The sequence below is a fragment of the Rhinopithecus roxellana genome, chromosome 3 (genome assembly GCF_007565055.1).
Source record: "Rhinopithecus roxellana isolate Shanxi Qingling chromosome 3, ASM756505v1, whole genome shotgun sequence".
Taxonomy (NCBI): Eukaryota; Metazoa; Chordata; class Mammalia; order Primates; family Cercopithecidae; genus Rhinopithecus; species Rhinopithecus roxellana.
This window is the reverse complement of record NC_044551.1, coordinates 113330769-113349282: the sequence shown is the minus strand read 5'-3', so window position 1 is coordinate 113349282 and position 18514 is coordinate 113330769. Positions and strand designations below refer to the sequence as shown.

The window sequence follows — 18514 nt, the reverse complement described above, 5'->3', positions numbered from 1 at the left end:
TTCTCCTGCCTCAGCCTTCCGAGTAGCTGGGATTACAGGTGCCCACCACCATGCCAGGCTAATTTTTGTATTTTTAGTAGAGACAAGGTTTCACCATGTTGGCCATGCTGGTCTTGAATTCCTGACCTTAGGCGATCTGCCCACCTCGGCCTTCCAAAGTGCTGGGATTGCAGGCATGAACCACTGCGCCCAGCACAATAGGCCACTTTTGATTTTTTTTCATCCCAGCAACTGAAGTGAGTTCTCTACATAGCACTTATGGAAAATTACAATTAAAAATTCAGATTTTACAGATCAGAAAATTCGGTCTCTGCCTCCCGCCCCCCAAAATATAGGGAAGAAAAGGGAAATCAATATCGGGTAACTTTTGTTTTTTATTTGCCAAGTAAAGGCATTGGAAACCATGATGATTATATAATGATAGCAATAACAGCTAACACTTATTGAGCAATTACTGTGTGCCAGTCACTAGCTAAGCATTTTACCTGGTGAACTTTTTTATTCTCACAAAAACTATATGAGACATACTATTATTAGCCCCCTTCTACATATAAGAAAACGGGGTATCAGAGAGGTAAGTCACTTACCTAGGTTCTCACTATGAAAAAAAAAATTCTATTTCCACAATCCATAAATACTAAGCACACACACATACAAAAAGCGACATAATCTTAAAATTAAATTTTTAATAGGTTTAATAAGTTTGTGGGATGCTTATTACATTGTCCTAATTTTTCTCTTCCACCATAGACTAAGAAAAGCTTTGTCTTAGTTGCTACTTGTCTACAGAAAGTGACCGGGACCCACTAATTTAATCTGTAGCCCTCTGATGCCATGATATTAGTTAAGGTTGAACATCAGCTCTAGAGCCTATCACTTAGGATCCACTAATAAAAAAAAAAAAAAAGTCACTTAACCGGCTCACCAGCCCTTCATCGTTTCAAATGGTTGGCAGCAAATGGTTGCCACTAACACTTGAAGAGCTTGAGCTGAGATCCGGCCACTTCACTCCAGCCTGGGCGACAGAGCAAGACTCCGTCTCAAAAAAAAAAAAAAAAAAAAAAAAAAAAAAAAAAAAAAGAATATAATTGGAGCTTCTCCAGGGAAGCAGCCTCCAAGGCCAATTGATGGCAGCTGTTTGCGCTGTCAGCACTTCTCTTTTACAAAACATGGTGCCCCAGGAAGTAAGGGATTTATCCATTTCTGGTGCCAAACCAAGCAATGGGCAGCAAGAGCTTCTTTTCCTGTTGCTGGACCCCAATTCATGGATTTGCTTGGAAGTCAGAAATACATTGACAATTTCATTCAAACAAATTGCAAAGTAGAACAGTGGGGCAGGATGGGGGGATCAACATCAACTGTTGGATGCTCTTCAATCGAATAAATATCTTTAGTAGGAAGCAAATTCTGCCTAGTCATATTTCAAATCCTTTACAGGTTGTAACCATGTAATTGAATTAAGTTGTGTGGCCATTAAATAATATATCCTACAAAAATAGCGTATTTTGCCCTCAAACACACTAGATTTATTGGCCCAAGTATTTCCACTGGTTCACACAGATCAACTGAATGACAGGGAAGAATGAATTTATTAAGCATCTGCAAAGAACAGATTGTAGTCTCAGTGTAAGGCCAGGGTATTATAAGGGGATATCAGAAATCTCCTAGGGCATATGAAGAAATGTCTGCAAGATGCTTAGAGCAGGAGTCAGCACAATATGGCCCATGGGCCAAATCTAATTCACTGTCTCTTTTTGTATAGCTCATGAACTAAGAATGGTTTTTACACCTTTTTTTTGGGAGGGGGGACGGAGTTTTGCTCTTGTTGCCCAGGCTGGAGAGCAATGGCATGATTTGGGCTCACCGCAAATCATGTTCAAGTGATTCTCCTGCCTCAGCCTCCCAAGTAGCTGGGATTACCGACATGCGCCACCATGCCCAGCTAATTTTGTATTTTTAGTACAGACAGGGTTTCTCCATGTTGGTCAGGCTGGTCTCGAGCTTCTGACCTCAGGTGAGCTGCCTACCTTGGCCTCCCAAAGTGCTGGGATTACAGGCATGAGCCACCATGCCCAGCCGATTTTTACACTTTTTATTGATTGGAAAAAAAAATAATATTTGATCACATGTGAAAAATATTTTTGAAATTCACATTTTGGTGTCCATAAATAAAGTTTTATTGGAACAAAGCCATATTCATTTGTTTCTGCATTGTCTAAGGCTGCTTTTATGCTACAATGGCAGAGTTGAGTAGTTGTGACAGAGACGCTATTACTTGGAAAGTGTAAAATATTTAGTATCTGGCCCATCACAGAAAAAGTTGCCAACTCTGCTTTAAGTCATTCTCACAAATAACCAAAGGTATAGGTTACTCAAGTGTAAAACAAGGTTAATCTTATTTATTTTACTATAAATATACCTTCAGAAAGGACAGAAAACATAGTTTAGGAGGAAACAGAAAAGTCTATGCAAGGCTATTGGATTCAAAATCTATAGCCATAAGTTTTCAAGTCCTTTTTGCCAATGTCCTGTTTTAACAAGAATATTATTCCATGACTGGCTTTTTAATGTCTGTGTTTCCAAATGAAACTTCCATGAATGGTCACATAGTAATGCATAGTAGAAATCCCTGTATATTTCATGGGACCTAAGTTAGTGAATTGAGGGTTAACACTGGTCACTCTAATTGAGTTGACATTTGCAAGGTCATACAGCAGAAGTCAGCTCCCCTGAAGACCTTCACTCCCATTTTCTTTGAAGACAGTGGGCTTGTAGTGATAACCAAATTGTCTGAACAATGAAACTGGCTTGCAGATTTAATTTTTCAACCTAGGTAGTTGCAAGTTGAAAATTAAAAATGTCTATAGCTTTGGATAGTATAAAAAGTTAGGATAGCATGAGTGTTACTTAATAATCAGCAACTACTTCACAAGAATTTGTTCAGAAGACCCTCTTTAACTAACATGTTCTGGAGTTTTAAAAAATAATAAAGAAGCAGTGAATTTTCATCAAATCCAACTTGTACTTTAACTAGAAACATCCAACATCCCAGAATTAAACGGAGCTATCTTGTGTTTTACTCATTAAACCAAATAGATATAAATTATGCAACATAAAAACTTGTAAGGAAAACTTACAAAGGAGCATAACCACTTTTGATCATGTAATAGGAACATTACATTTTTTCATATAAATCACATTACAAATATTTTACATGTAAAAATGTGTTGCCATTAAACCAGCAGGAAAAATCAATGGAGAGCTGTTTCCAACAGAAAGAGTAGATATGATTATAACCTTTCATTTCCCAAACTGAGATCCACAGAATATTATGAGCTACAGACATTAAAATATTTTTCACAAAAATTATTTCATTTTGAAATAAATATTACAAATATCAGAAGACTGAAATTTCAATATTGTAGGTCATTTCAGAGACTTTAATATGCTAACAAACACTGGAAGCTCTAAAGGCAGGATATGACTTTCCTAAATTTGAGTTGATTCTCCTAAACAAGTATTCATAACTCACTGCTCAGGGAACACTTCAGTTGGAACCACTAGCTCAGTGCTTGTGGTCTGTTTTCTGGCTTTCTAGTTTGTTTCTCCAATCCCTTTGTATAGAGAAATAAAGCCCTTACAAATTAAAACCCTTGCCATAAATTGGACTTGAGGTTTTTTATGACAAATGCCTTTACTAAATGGTAGGTTGTCCAAGATGACTTATTTTTTTAAGAAGCCAATTCTTGCTAGAGAAATTTTCCTTTAACTTTTCCAACCATTCTACTGCAAAATACTAAATACAAGACAACATTACTCAAGACTGGTAAGGGAAAGTCGGAAATTCATTTGCCTATTAAAATGAGTGCAAATAGGCCAATCATAGACATTCAAATAACAAAAGAAATGTTCAACGTCCTTCATAGCTGGAATCAATTTAGCAACCTCCTATTTCTTTTGGATTGCAAATCCATGGCCAGTTTTCTTGGCGCAACATTTTAAAAGATCTCATTGCCTCTGTCACTGAAGATGCTGGAAAACTGGAAACAGCCACATATCCTAGGAGATGAGTGTTGCCAAATAAAAGTAGAACACTGAGCTTTCAGCAAGTCCAAAGAGTAATGCAATAATTGAACTCTCTGCAAACTCAGGGCATTGATGAACTCTTTAGAGCAGCTTTTTAAACTTAAGACCAAATTTTCTTAGCTATAATACTCTAGAAGGAGGTTGTCTCTTGATTTAACTAAGCCAACTTTATTAACTTTACATTCTTTGTATAAACTTGGATACACATATTACTCATAATGACTGCAAGATTTTTTCTTGTTGCCTAGACTCTTAATTGTAAACAAGTCCACTCTCTCCTGTAAAGATTTCTTTTTTCTAAGTCAGCCTGAAAACCTTAATAATTGGACTTTTAAAATGTTCATTGTTTAAAATAAAACAAACAAGCAAAACCATACCAACCAACCAAACAAAAAAAACTCTACTGCATTCAGATAGAGAAAATAAAGTAGATTTTTTTAAAAAGGGTTGTAAGCATTAAAAACAAGTATCACTTGCATACCTATTCTTTTATTTCAGAAAACAAAAAATGTTTTTCTGCATCATTAATTATTTCTCAGAATATCCATATGGTAGTTGAGAATGGGGGACAGTTTTCACTGGATCTGTTGATCAAATGGGATTACTTATTAGTCGGTTTGGGACTTAAATCAGACAAAGTAAACTTTAGTTATTTGCATCCCGATTAGTTCTTGATTTTGCCTTAAACAAAAATGCGATAACCTCAGGGGGGATAAAAAAGATATCAGATGAGATTATGTTTTTGTCCAGTCAATAACTTGGCTTCTTTTAAAGTGTTTTTATATAGGTTTTAACAGAATCCATAAAATCTGCCGTTCTGTTAATCCAATCAATAGAAACATGAATAGGTCTAATCAACCATGGCATTGACAGTTGCATTTAATCGATTTTGTTTATCTTAGAACTTAAAGTACTTGGAAGAGTTCATACTAGGAAACTCTGATGTTAGTAAATAACACTTAATTAGCATTAATTGGGTAGTTACTTTATGTGAAATATCTTGCTAAGTGTTTTATTTGCATTATTTATTCAGTCCTCACAAAGACCTAATGAAGTATGCCCAATTATTCCCTGCATTTTACATATAAAGAAACTGAGGCTTACAAAGTTTATATAAGTTTCACAATAGTTCCCCTTCAATTAATTCATTAGTAATTATTTAGGTTTGGAGACTTTTCTTGTGGTATAATTAGTCAAATTGACTCTAGTGTCTGATAATGGCTGACCAGGCTATATCCCCTTTGACTCTTCTCATAGAAACATGTAGATTACTGGCATGTGGCACAGCTGAGATTTGAACCTGTGTATGCCTTTCCAATACTCTAGCCCATCATGCCAGGCTATGTCCCATTACTAAAACACAGAGCATAATTAGGTAGAAGAGAGAATGATGGTTCCTCAGACAGTCAAACAAGGAATTATATGATCCAGTGATTCCACTTCTAGGTATATACCCAAAAGAATTGAAAACAGGAACTTGAACAGATATTTGCACACCAATGTTTATAGCAGCCTTATTCACAAAAATCAAAAGGTGAGCACAATCATTGTCAACTGATGAAAAGATAAACAAAATGTGGTATATCCATACAATGGAATATTACTCAGACTTAAAAAGAAAGAGAATCTTGACACATGCTACAACATGGATGAACCTTGAAAATATATGCTAAATGAAATAAGCCAGAACCAAAAGAACAAATCTTATATGTTCCATTTATATGAGGTACATAGAGTAGTTAAATTCATAGAAACTTAAAGTCAAATGGTTGTTAACAGGGACTGGGGAGGGGATGGAATGTGGTTGTTATTGTTTCAGAGGTACCGAGTTTCAGCTTGAGAAGAGACATGTTCTGAAGATGGATAGTGGTAATGGTTGCATGATAATGCGAATGTGCTTAATGTCATAAACTGTATATTCTAAGATGATTAAATGGTACATTTTGTTACATATATTTTACCACAATAATAAAAAAAAGTAATTAGGACTTAGATTTGCCCTAAAACATAAAAGCTAAAACTTCAAAACCAAACAATAGTATAATTTGAGATGTAATTTATGAAAGATATCTTATATAATCAAATAAGCAAACCTTTTTTTTTTTTTTTTTTTGACGGAGTCTTGCTCTGTCGCCAGGCTGGAGTGCAGTGGTGCAATCTCAGCTCACTGCAAACTCCACCTCCTGGGTTCACGTGATTCTCCTGCCTCAGCCTCCCAAGTAGCTGGGACTACAGGCGTGCACTGACAAGCCCAGCTAATTCTTTTGTATTTTTAGTAGTGACGGGGTTTCACCATGTTGGCCAGGATGGTTTCAATCTCTTGACTTTGTGATCCGCCCACCTTGGCCTCCTGAAGTGCTGGGAATACAGGCGTGAGCAACTGCACCTGGCCTGAAAATGTTCTACTTTGTTTTCACTGAATAAAGATCAACATAAGTAACTAATAAAATGATGTGTTCAAGATAAGATACCAGAAGGAACAACATGAAATACAAGTAACAGGATGAATTCTGCAAGAATAGCTTATCTCAAGGGACATCCAATAACCTCTTATCTTGCTCCTTAATTACCTTCAAAGTGAACAAAAACACTTTTTCCATGAGAGAGAATTCTTGAAATATTACTTGGGAAAATTGGTTATATTTTCTTCTCATATCTATATATTGGGAATATTAAATAGTTCGAAGAAAATATTAAACACTTTTTAAAAATCACGTATTGGGATTCTTTTCAGCAATATTTTTTAAAATAATTAAGTTGGCTCATTTTAGTGCCCTTGATACTGGCCCAGTTTGATTATATATATAAAAATATGGATATTAAAAATGACATAGGCATTAATGTTGTTTGGTTCATCGGTGCCTTTTGGTTGTTCTTTCTTGGTCAGGAACTTCACGGCAATCAGATACAATTTTACCTTGTGCTGAATCCAGATTTATGCGAAGAGTCAAATGAACTTTAAGAAATGTACTGAATTTTAAAGAAAAGTAAATTCCCTAGAATGGCATACTTTTTCTCCCAAAATCAATGCTCTTTTAAAGAAATCAGTTAACGTGGCAATAAATGCAGTCTCTTTGGCAAACTCGTGCTCATGAGAGAATGTTAAGATACAGGCAACTATTCAATCCTAATTTTGTCATTATTTGGGTTTTGGACTTGTTTTTCCTGTTCTTGAACTATTCTTTTCATGTCATTTCATAGCTGGCTTCTTCTCATCTTTCGGGCTTCAGCTCAAATGCCACCTCTTTAGAAAGACAACCGCAACCACTCTATCTGAAGTGGCCTCCTCACCATCACTGTCACTGTCTGTAAGATCACTAGGAGTCATTTCCTTTGTGGCACTTTAACACACTGTGAAATTATCTGGTTTATGTATTATTTACCTGTTTATTGCCATCTTTTCACCATCCAAACATGGGGTTCACAATGACAGAGCAAGGACCAACTTGTTTCCTCCTGTATTCCTCATGTCTAGAGAGTGACAGGTTTATAGTAGGTGGAATTGCCCTCCTACTTCCTTTGCCTTGCAACTGTCTGCATAAACAGAGAGCCTAGCACCTCTGGGAAGCACAGACTTGTTGCCATGCTCATATCTTCCCTTTATGGGTGCTGCAGTGGGTTCATCTCATTGGGCTGAGAAGACAGGCAACAAAAAGGTGGTGACATAGAGGGTGTTAAGAAAGACCTGTCTGGTCTCCTAACTCTCCTCCAACCAAGTTTTTCTGGAGTCCTTTAAAGTAACTAAAAAGGAATAGCTTATTTCCCAGTTGTCACAATTCTTTGGGTATATAGTTTTCTCGGGCATCCCACAAGAAGAAAGCCTGGCTGAATCAAGGAAGAGTTAGGCATTTCTGTGTTTTCTCATCATAATGCTATCCTAATACCTTCCAGTGTAGCCCAGCAAGTTAAAAACATGCAGCTGGTCTCTCTTTTCCACCCTATTCTCTGACGACCAGCCTCATGTACAACATTAGCTCTGAGTCCAGAGGAAGCAGAGGAAACCAACTAAATGAAAAGCAAGCCTATTTGTCTTTCCATTTTAGAAACAGAAAAATTAAGTAATGTCCTTAGTCTCTAGATCTTTTGCTTTTACTATTTGATAAATTAAAGCAAGGCAACAAAAATGGCCATGAAAAAAAAGATTTCTTAAGACCACTTTCCAGCTATATAATTTCAAAGTTCCTATGAACTATTCTGTAGAAATAGTAAGAATGGACCTCCAAACTGAGTGAATAGCTGAAAACAGGGCATCCTGATCAGCCGTATGTTTTGTTTTTAAAAGCATTTCCATCCAATGATTCAGAACTAAGATTGTTTGCCCCAACTATAGCAGATATAGTTGTCCCCAATCATGACAAACTCCTCGTTCTCCTTTTCTTTTGTAATAAAACGGAACTCCTTATTTTTAGAAAGTTCATGGCCACCCTAGATAACAAATTAAATTTCCCAGTCTTCCTTGTATCTAGGTAAGTGCCAGTGAACAAAAGTGACAAGTCAGAGCAAATCCTATAAATCGGTGGGCATAACCTCCCCTACTTTCCACCTTTCTCACTGGCTGGAATTTGGTGTGGTTGGTTAGCCACCCTGAGGTTACCACTCTAGAAATGGGAAGAGAGGGAAAAAGGCTAGTAGTTGGCATGAGAGTCCCTAAGCTGCTGGAACCACACATCACCTGGATTACTTATGCCTAGATTGTCACATGAGAAAGATAAACATGTCCATTTGGCTTAAGTCCTGTTATTTGTAGTTTTCATTTCAGCAATCAAACTTGCATTCTAACCCGATAAACTTCCCTTGATGATTTAGAAGCTTCTTCAGAATTTACAACGTTACTCTAGGATCTCAAAATGATAAACTTCCTGAGTTGGAAGGAACTTATCTCCTCACTTTATTTATAACAAAATTGAAGATAGAGTCAGTAAATAAGCTGCTTGGGCCTAACAAGTAACTGGTAGTAGGACTAGTGTCAGATTTCCTGAATTTCAGTCCATTCTTTTCCTCCCTGTTCCAACTGGCAGAGCTCTCTAGGAATTACTCTGAAGAGCTCCCTCTCAGAGGTCTGGACAACTTAGTACCTGGGGCTTGGGACATTTTTTCCCCCCAGACAACCTGTAAACAGCTTCCACCTGCATAAGCCAATGCTGTTCACACTTAACATACAGGGAAGAAGGGGACATGAGGAGGCATTGCCCCGTTCCAGCATGCCTCACTGATAGGAGAATCAGGAGGACTCATGCCTTTACTCTTGTCTTGCTGAGTCTGGCCTGGAAAGTTTCCCTTTTCTCCAATAAAACTGATTCTTTTTCTGTGATGTAGTATTATGGGATTTGTCTAGTACACAAAAGCTTGGCAGTTGGAAATTCAGAAGACACAGCTTCATTCTATAATATTATGAGCACTGGTTATCATTTATGTACATGTTGATAATATATTTTCTGTAACGATGAGCAATGGGGGTAACTTCAACTGCCAAGGAACAGCACAGAGGACAAACAAATCATTTAATTATCCACCACATGCCCAACTGCAGCTCTTTTTGGACAAAGGACATTGGTATAGTGGAGATTAGGAAAGCTGCCAAAGGTCCCACGGAAAGTGGAAGGTAAAACCTAGCTATGAGCCTACAAAGTCCTCAGGCTCACTTATGCAGCTTGGCCTTTTTCCTTCAAGGCCCTACAGACAATGCTTATACTTAACTTATGAAACTAGAAGCATATACTTGAATTTTGCAAAATTATCTTTCTTTATATGCCACTATCCCATATTTCTTACCATCTTCATTTTCATCAAACACTGGTGGTTTGCTTGAAGTGTTGGCTCCCATGGTTGAATCTGCCCGGACCTGGATCCTCAAGTTATACTATCCTGGCAGAAACACCCATCTTCACTCAAAACATGTCCTGAAGCCTTAGTTGGATATCTAGGATAGGAAAAGAAATAGTATCCTAATAATATGTTATACTCTAGGCACCCTGAGTATAAGACTGTGGCCGAAACATAAACCTCATCTATATCACTGTAGTGAAAACTTTTGTGTTTGAAAACCAACCATGATTTCAGAATAAAAACATCAAGCAACAGGAGAACACACTGCATGGCTCATCAACAGCAGACCTAGACTTACAAAATGAGAGGAAAGCAACATATTTTTCAAAGTATGTAGAAAGTTTAAAATGAAGTCAGCGATACTTTATTCAACAACTATAAAATAAGAATATTGTTGAGAAAATATGCTGATTTTATACTTTCCTGTTACTGGGTGATCAACAACAAAAACTTTCTTTTTTAGTCATAAAGATGCACTAGCTATCTGTTTCTGCATACCCTGGAGGGTACTACAATGTAAAAGAAGCAAGTTCTGGGTTGGACTTGACCACACCAGCAAACTTGCTGAATTTCAACATATTTCTCTTTTTCCTTCTTCTGAACTTGGAGAAGATAATGGTCCTTTCCTCAATGGAGAGTTGAATGTGACAGACATACATTTAACTCATTATATATTAAGTTAAATGTATAGTACACACATGTATAACTCTTTGTGTTGTATTTATACATTATTAACTCTTTGTGTTGTATTATATTACTCTTTGTTAATATATATCAACATATATTATGTTTATATATAACATTTATATATCAACTCTGTGTTGTATTATATAATTCTTAATGTATTGAGTTACACAAATGTATGATATGCATACACTTAGCTCATTATATATTAAGTTAAATAATACACATATGTATAACTCTGTTATTTCATATGTATGTTATGTTATGTCACATTTATATATAACTATGTATTGAGTTACATAAATGTATGATATGCATACATTTAACTCAGTACACAAAACATTTTCATAGCATAAGTGCTCAAAACTGTTAGCCGCTCTGAGGCTCAAATTAAATGATACGTGTGAACAAGAAAACATCCTGAAAAAAATATTTATGGCTTTGCTCCGCTTTAAAACATAATGGTAAAGAGAGGCAGCATCCTGTGTTCCTGTCCTAAAACTGACACTGATAATGCCTTTGGCCCAGGCACCTAACCTCTCACCTCTAGAAGGGGGAAATAACAGTGTCTATCTCAGGAGTGGCAAGCTGGGATCCCTATAGGAGCCAGGCAGATGACGCAAATGAGTGAGCCAGACTGGGCCTTTAACATTAGTGCATTGGGCAGACAATGGTGACTCTGGCTCCATCCAAATAAAGTAATTGCACTCAGATCAAATAGATTGTCACCACATAGAAACATGAGCCCAGATCTTCAGATCTACCCCCAAAATGGGGTAAAGGTCTAGATTTTGTACAAAATAATATTTTAAAATTCTACTGAGATATCTGGCTTAAGGAAATTTCATGCTTAGCACAAATATGGTCATGGTTACAGATAATGAGACAATGTATATAAGGTAACTGGCACAATGCCTAACACATAATATGCAAAGAATGAATGCTAGCTCCTGCTATTTCTAAGAGTAGCAGAATTTCCCTATTGCGTATTTTTTAAAATAGCTTCTTTACATGTGAAGGGAATATCAATTACAGGCAGAATTGGAGAAAGTGTTAAGGATGAGTTATTGAAAAAGAACTTTCCCACTAGGAAATGTAAGTAAACACTTCATTCAGAAGGCAGACTCATTAAGGAAATGCTAGTTTTCATACTAAAAGCCAACTGCTGGCAAAATGCCTTATGGACTTTAACAAGAATCATTAAATAGAGAGCAAAGAGAGTCAGCAATTATGAAGCAATCAATTAAATGGTATGGGGGAGGGAGTGGGTAGGGGCAGGTGGTCACAGGTGGCTGAAGGAAGCTCAGAGGAATTATTGAGACCCAGGAAGACAGAACTCAACCATTTCTCCAGGGTAAAAAATCAAAAGGAGTTTAACTCCAGCAGACAAGGGAGTTAAGAAGTAAGTGGGATGCACTTTTTATTGTGAGTGTTTTATTGTGAGTTAGGGAGAAGCAAATGGGGTGGCCTTGTGCTTTATTATTGCATTTACAATCCAAATAAGGGATAGTGTAAGGACTGAACCACTGATGGCACTAGAAAGAGATGAATGGTCCTAAAGAGAACATTAATTTTAAGGAATTGCAGTTGTTAACTGCAGGCAGAGGCTACATTCTCTTTTGTTTTGTGCTTAAAACCTGAGTACGTGTAGTTTTCACACCACACCCCAGTCCTGTCATTCTTACATCTTCACACCTCAGGTTTTTCTCAAGTAGCCCATCATCCTGCAACATAAGATATACCAAGCACTGACCTTGCAAGTTGTCGAATCAGAAAGAGAAAGAGGAAGGAATATTATCACAATTTTCCATGTTTCAGAATTTCATCCTGATGTGCAGACAATTTTGTTCACCAAGTCCCAGTGATTTTTTAGTGGGAAGATAATATGCAAACAGGGAACCATGTTTGTGTGTGTCTGGGGAAGGTGGAAGCAGATGGAACTACTGGGTGATCGTTTAGTATCTTCTTCATTGCACCTAACATACACAATCCAGTTTAAAATTATTTTTCATTTTCTGTCCCATGTGAATAAGCAAATTCAATTTTTTTTCATATTCAGAAAGAAATCTACCATTCTCTGGCAGGAAAATGGAGACACGTCCTTTCCCCTCTGCTGAAGAGCCCAATAGAGCTATAACCCCCAGCCCTTCCTGATCTCCTGGCACTAAGTATGCAGTGTTACCTAAGCTTCATTTTGAGATGTGACGAGGACAGCTACCATCCATGAAAATGAAAATCCAAAGCATACAAAATGTAAAAGGAAGAGAAATTTGTCTTGCAGGGAAATAGGGAGTTTTCAGAGTCTACCTTGACCTGGCCAATTATCAGACTATTAACTGGGAACTAGTTCCCTAATACCAACCTTTCATCTTTGGCCTGTAATTTGGGGGTTGTCAACAGGTAAGCTTCCCTAACCACCAAGCCTCCTTAGATAAAGAGGTGTGGTCTTCTAGGATTGGAAAACATAGGGGGTGATGCAAGGAAGTTGCAACTTTTGATTGAACATTTTAGATTTCATTGTCACAGAAGGTGCATAGAAACAACTTATTTGTTTGCATTTGAAAAACAGAACGTCTTAGAGATTAAGAAATATTTCATACAGGAGAAAACATAAAAAATGCCCAATAGCACTCAATTAACAATTGTTTGTATTTGGCCATCTTTATATCATCATTTTTATTTTTAAAACATTTTAGGGAAATATTATTTCCACTTTAACCCTGAAGTCCAATTGATTTCCCTTTCACACTTTCCAAAGACAGCCACAATCACGGATGTGATATACATTTCACAGTCCCGGTTCTACGATTTTACAAACATGACAAGTGTCTTAAAATAAGTCACCTAAATGGCGTGATAGAGTGGAGATATTTTGCATCTTGCTGTGTCTATCTACCATCATACTTCCGAAATCGAGGTATAGGCATGCTGATCCCTACAGTTCTGATTTTAGCTTTTTAAGTGCTGCATAGCAGTCCGTTGTGTGAATACACATTATGTTTTTTAAGTCCCGGGGGAAAAAGTCCTTGTGGAGATGAAGCCGTAGTCAAAGGGAGCTAGGTTTTGCTTGTTTAGATGCTGGAGGACAAGCAGAAACACCTCCACTCAATTGTCTCAACCCAGCAAATATTTATTGAAGTCTGTCTGGCTCTGCACATGAGTCAGTGCCAGGCAGGGGGACCTGGGTGGAGTACAAAATAGCTAGAATTGGTCCCAGCCTGCATTTAGTTTTGTGAGTTATCTTGATCAGCAGCCTTTGTCTTCTCTTCTCCTTGCACTTCCTAGCTTCCCATCAGTACCCTTAGTTTGTAGGTGTATTGTTATTATTTGTTAAATCTAGACCACCACTCACCTAGTCTCGATTCTTCCTTCATTCCTCGCATGAGGCTCGGAGCGATGCTTTCATCCAGGGAGCAGGGGCTAAGAGAAAAACTCCAAGAGCAAGGAACAAGGAAAGGCACCTATCTGCCTGGAAGCGGCGGCGGCTGCGAGCGCCAGGCTGGGCTGGGCTGCGCTAGACTGAGCTGGGCTGGGCTGGGAAGGCACCTGCGGCTGCCAAGGGGTCCGAGCGCCGCCCAGCGCGCAGCTACCCCGGAGGGGCGGCTCCTCGGCCAGGGAAGGAGGCGGGATCTGCTTGCCAGCGGGCGTCCCCGCTTAGCGCTCTCTCCAGAAACCGCTGGGCAGTCGCCTGGGTGAGGGCCAGACGCCTGGGGTCCGTTTGCCGCCTGCTGAGACTAGACAAGGACCCCGGGAGGGCGAGGTTGGGGGAGAGCGCTACGGATGGAGGTCCCGCCGCGCTTGGGCTGGGTCCGGAGCCGCCAGGACGCACAGCGGGTACTATTACTCCCCATATCGCGGGAGCCGCCTCACACCCCTGCGATGTGGATCGTAGCAACCAGCTGGGGAGAAGGGGGTGCTATTACTCCCCATATCGCGGAGGGTGCCTCACGCCCCTGTGATATGGCTCGTAACAGCCAGGGAGGGAGAGGGGTGTGCTCTTACTCTCCATATCGCCGGGGGTGCCTCACTCCCCAGCGATGTGGATCGTAGTAGTCGGTGGGGGATGGGGGGGGGCGAGGGAGATGCTATTACTCCCCATATGGCTGGGGGGTGTCTCACACCCCTGCGATGTGGATCCTAATAGCCAGGGAGAGAGAGGAAGGTGCTATTACTCCCCATACGGCGGGGTGTGCCTCACTCTCTTGCTGTATGTGGATTAATAGCATTGCTCCCCTCTTGGATATTAGAAACAATTTCATAGGGTGTGTGTACACAGCCTGCGATATTGAAACTAACATCATCCTCTCCACCTCCAGATATTAGGAACAATATCATAAAATGGTGTACACTCTGCGAGATTTGGAGTTCTATCATGCTGTGTTTCCCTGAATGTTCACAGATATATCACAGCCTGGGTGTACACCCAGTACTATATTGAGAGTAACTTCGTACTCCACCCCTTGGAAATTAGGACAAATATCACGGAAGGGGTGTAAAGCCACTGCGATATTTGAAGTAATATCATGTCCTCCCCTACTAGTTATTAGGAACAATATCACAGGAGGGTGTATACCTTCTACGGTATTGGGAATAATATCATCATCTCTTCCTTTAGATATTAGGAACAATATCAAAGGGGATTGTACACTCCGTGTATTATTGGAAGTAATATCATTCTCTCTTCGTCTAGATTTCACGAATCATATCACAGGCGGGGTGTACCCCCCTTGTTATATTAAGAGTAATGTTATCTTCTTTCAACCTGGATGTTAAGAGCAATATGAAATGAGTTCTGTACATCCTTTCAATATTAGTAGTAATACCGTCTGTTCCCTTCCTGGATATAAGAAACAATATGACTGGCCGGGTGTCCACCCCTTGCAATATTGGGAGTAATATCACCTCTCCCCATGTGGTTATTAGGGACAAAATCACAGGGTGGGTGTACAGTTCGTACGTTATTGAGAGGAAAATCATCCACTCAACCCCTGGATATCAGGAACCATATCACAGAAGAGGTGTACACCCCCTGCAATATTGTGAGTAATATCATCCTTTTTTCCCCTGGATATTAGGAGCGAAACCACACTGGGGGGTGTACACCCACTGCGATATTGAAAGTAATAGCAGCGTCGTTCCCGCTGGATATTAGGAAGTATATCACAGGTGTGTGTGCACCTTCTGCGATATTGGTAGTATTATAAGCCTCTACCACGCTGCCTATTAGGAACAATATACAGCGGTTGGGGGGGAGGTTACAGCCCCTGGATATTGGGTGTAATATTATTATCTTTTCCCTGTATATTAAAAACTATATCAAAGGGATCTGTACACCTTCTGCGATATTGGGATCAATGTTGTCTTCTCCCCTACTGAATATTATAAACAATATTACAGGAGGGTGTACACTTCCAGCGATATGGCCAGAAATATCATCGTCTCCTTCCCTGGATATTAGGAACAGTATTACCAGGTGTGTACACCCCTTGCACTATTGGGAGTAATATTATTCTCCCTTGCCTTTGATATTAGAAATAATATCACAGGCGGAGTGTACACCCCACCCCCTGCGGTATTGAAGGTAATATCATTCTTTTTTAACGTGGATATTAGGAACAATATCACAGGGGGCGTGTACACTTTCTTCAATACTGGGAGTAATATCATCCTCTCAACCCATAAAGAGTAGGAAAAATATCAAAGAATGTTTGTACACCACTTGCGATATTGGGAGTAATATCATCCTCCCCTCACCTGGGTATCAGAAAAAATATCACGGGGCGTGGGTGTACACAACCTGCCATACTGGGAGTAATACAATGTTCTATCCCCATGGATATTGAGAACAATATCACAGAGGCGGTGTACATCCTCTGCGTTATCGCGAGTAATATCGTCCTCACCCCCGTAGATATTAAGAACAATATCACAGAGGATTATACACCCGATGCACCAATGGGAGTAATATCATCCTTTCCCTTCTGAATATTAGGAACCATATCTCATGGAGGGTGTACAACTCATTCCATTTTGGGAGTAGTATAAATTTCTTTATTGCTGAAAATAAAAAACAATGTAACAGTGGTGATGTACGCATGCTGTGGTATGGCCAGTAATAACCTAGACTCTCCCCGTGATATTAGGAACAGTATCAAAAAGGGGTGCATACTCCCAGCGATACTGGGATTAATATCATACTCTTCCCCACTGGATATTAGGAACAATATCAAAGAAGGGGTGTCCACCTCTTGCCATATTGACAGTAATGTTCTCTCCCTCCCTGGATATTAAGAACAATACCAAGAGTTGGTGTACACCCACTGTGATATTGAGAGTCATGTCATCCTCTACCCCCTGGATACTAAAAACATTATCACAGAGGGAGTGCACAACCCCCGCGATATGGCCAGTAATATCATCGTCTCCCCCACTGGATATTAGGAACAATATCACATGGGTGTGTACACCTCCAGCGCTATTGAAAGTAGTATCATTCTCTCTTCCCCTGGATATTAGGAATAATATCACAGGTGGGGTGTACAACGCCTGCGATATTAGTAGTAGTATCATCCTCTCCCAACCTAGATAATAGCAACAAAATAACAGGGGGTTTACACCCCTTGCGATATTGGGAGTAATATCATCCTCTCCTCCACTTGATATTAGAAACAATATCCCAGGAAGGGTGTACACCCTCTGAGATATTGAGAGAAATATCACCCTCTCCCCACCTAAATATTAGGAACAATATCACAAGGGGTGTGTACACCCCTACGATATTGAGGGTAGTATTATCCTCTGTCTCCCTGGATATAAGGAACAATATCAGTGGGGTACTGTACACCCCCTGTGATAGGAGGAGTAATATCATTCTACTCCCTATTGGATATTAGGGACAATATTATGGAGGGGTTGTATATCCCTTGCCATATTGTGAATCATATCATTTCTCTTCCCCTGGATATTAGGAACAATATCACAGGAGGTGTGTCCCCTGTGATATTGGAATTAATAGCATCCTCTCCCGAACTGAGTATTAAGAACCATGTCACAGGGATTTTGTCCACCCCTGTGATATGGACAGTAATATCATTGTCTCCCCGCCTAAATATTAAGAACAGTATCACAAGAGGGGTGTACACCCCCTGTGATATTGGGAGTAATTTCATCGTCTGTGCCTTTGGATATTAGGAACCATATCACGGGGGGTGGGGGACGGTGCACCACCCCCTGCGATATCGGGCATAATGTTATCCTCTCTTCCCCTGGATATTAGGAGCAATAACCCGGAGTGGGGAGGGAATACAGCCTCTTCGATATTGAGAGTAATAACATCCTTTCCCTTCCTGGACATTAAGAACAATATCACTGGGTGGGTGTACACCGCCTGCGATATTGGCTGTAATATCATCCTCTCTTCCCTGGAATATTACGAACAATATCACAGGAGGGGTGTACAGCCCCTGCGATATTGGGAGTAATATCATCCTCTCCTCTTCTCGATACAAGGAGCATATAGCCCAGCGTAGATGTTCATTCTCTGCGATACTGGGCGTAATATCATCGACTCCCAACGTGGTTATTGGGAATAATGTCGTCACAGGGGTGTGTACACCTTCTTCCATATTGGGAGTAATATCATCCTCTCAACACCTAGATATTAGGAACTATATCACAGGAGGCTGTGCACTTCTTGTGATACCGGGGGTAATATCACCTTCTCCCATCATGGATATTAAGAACCATATTACAAAGGAGGTGTACACCCCTGCGATATTGAGAGTAATATTATGCTCTCCCCTTCAGGATAAGAACAATATCGCAGGAGGTGTGTACAGCCCCTGCGATATTGCCATTAGTGTCATCGTCTCCCTCCTGGGATCTAAGAAACAATATCACAAGGGGGTGTATACCCCCC

General features: G+C 39.6%; 1 protein-coding gene and 1 long non-coding RNA gene across 3 annotated transcripts in view; one reads left to right on the top strand and one right to left on the bottom strand.

Annotated features, from left to right (window-relative positions):
* The window catches only part of STK32A (serine/threonine kinase 32A), a 151318-nt gene extending 137140 nt beyond the window's left edge, over positions 1 to 14178 (bottom strand). The window contains exons 1-2 of one of the 2 annotated variants that reach the window (XM_010383381.2): positions 13949 to 14178; positions 9859 to 10006 (exon numbers count right to left, since the gene is read on the bottom strand). In XM_010383381.2, the coding sequence (XP_010381683.1) occupies positions 9859 to 9910 (52 nt within the window). In that variant the 5' untranslated portion in view covers positions 9911 to 10006; positions 13949 to 14178. The remainder of the gene's footprint in view (positions 1 to 9858; positions 10007 to 13948) is intronic. The other variant, XM_010383382.1, reaches the window with a different exon arrangement.
* A 33-nt stretch (positions 14179 to 14211) lies between these two features.
* LOC115896427 overlaps positions 14212 to 18514 on the top strand; it is a 30328-nt gene continuing 26025 nt past the window's right edge. The window contains exon 1 of the long non-coding RNA XR_004056300.1: positions 14212 to 14430. This is a non-coding gene — a long non-coding RNA (uncharacterized LOC115896427). The remainder of the gene's footprint in view (positions 14431 to 18514) is intronic.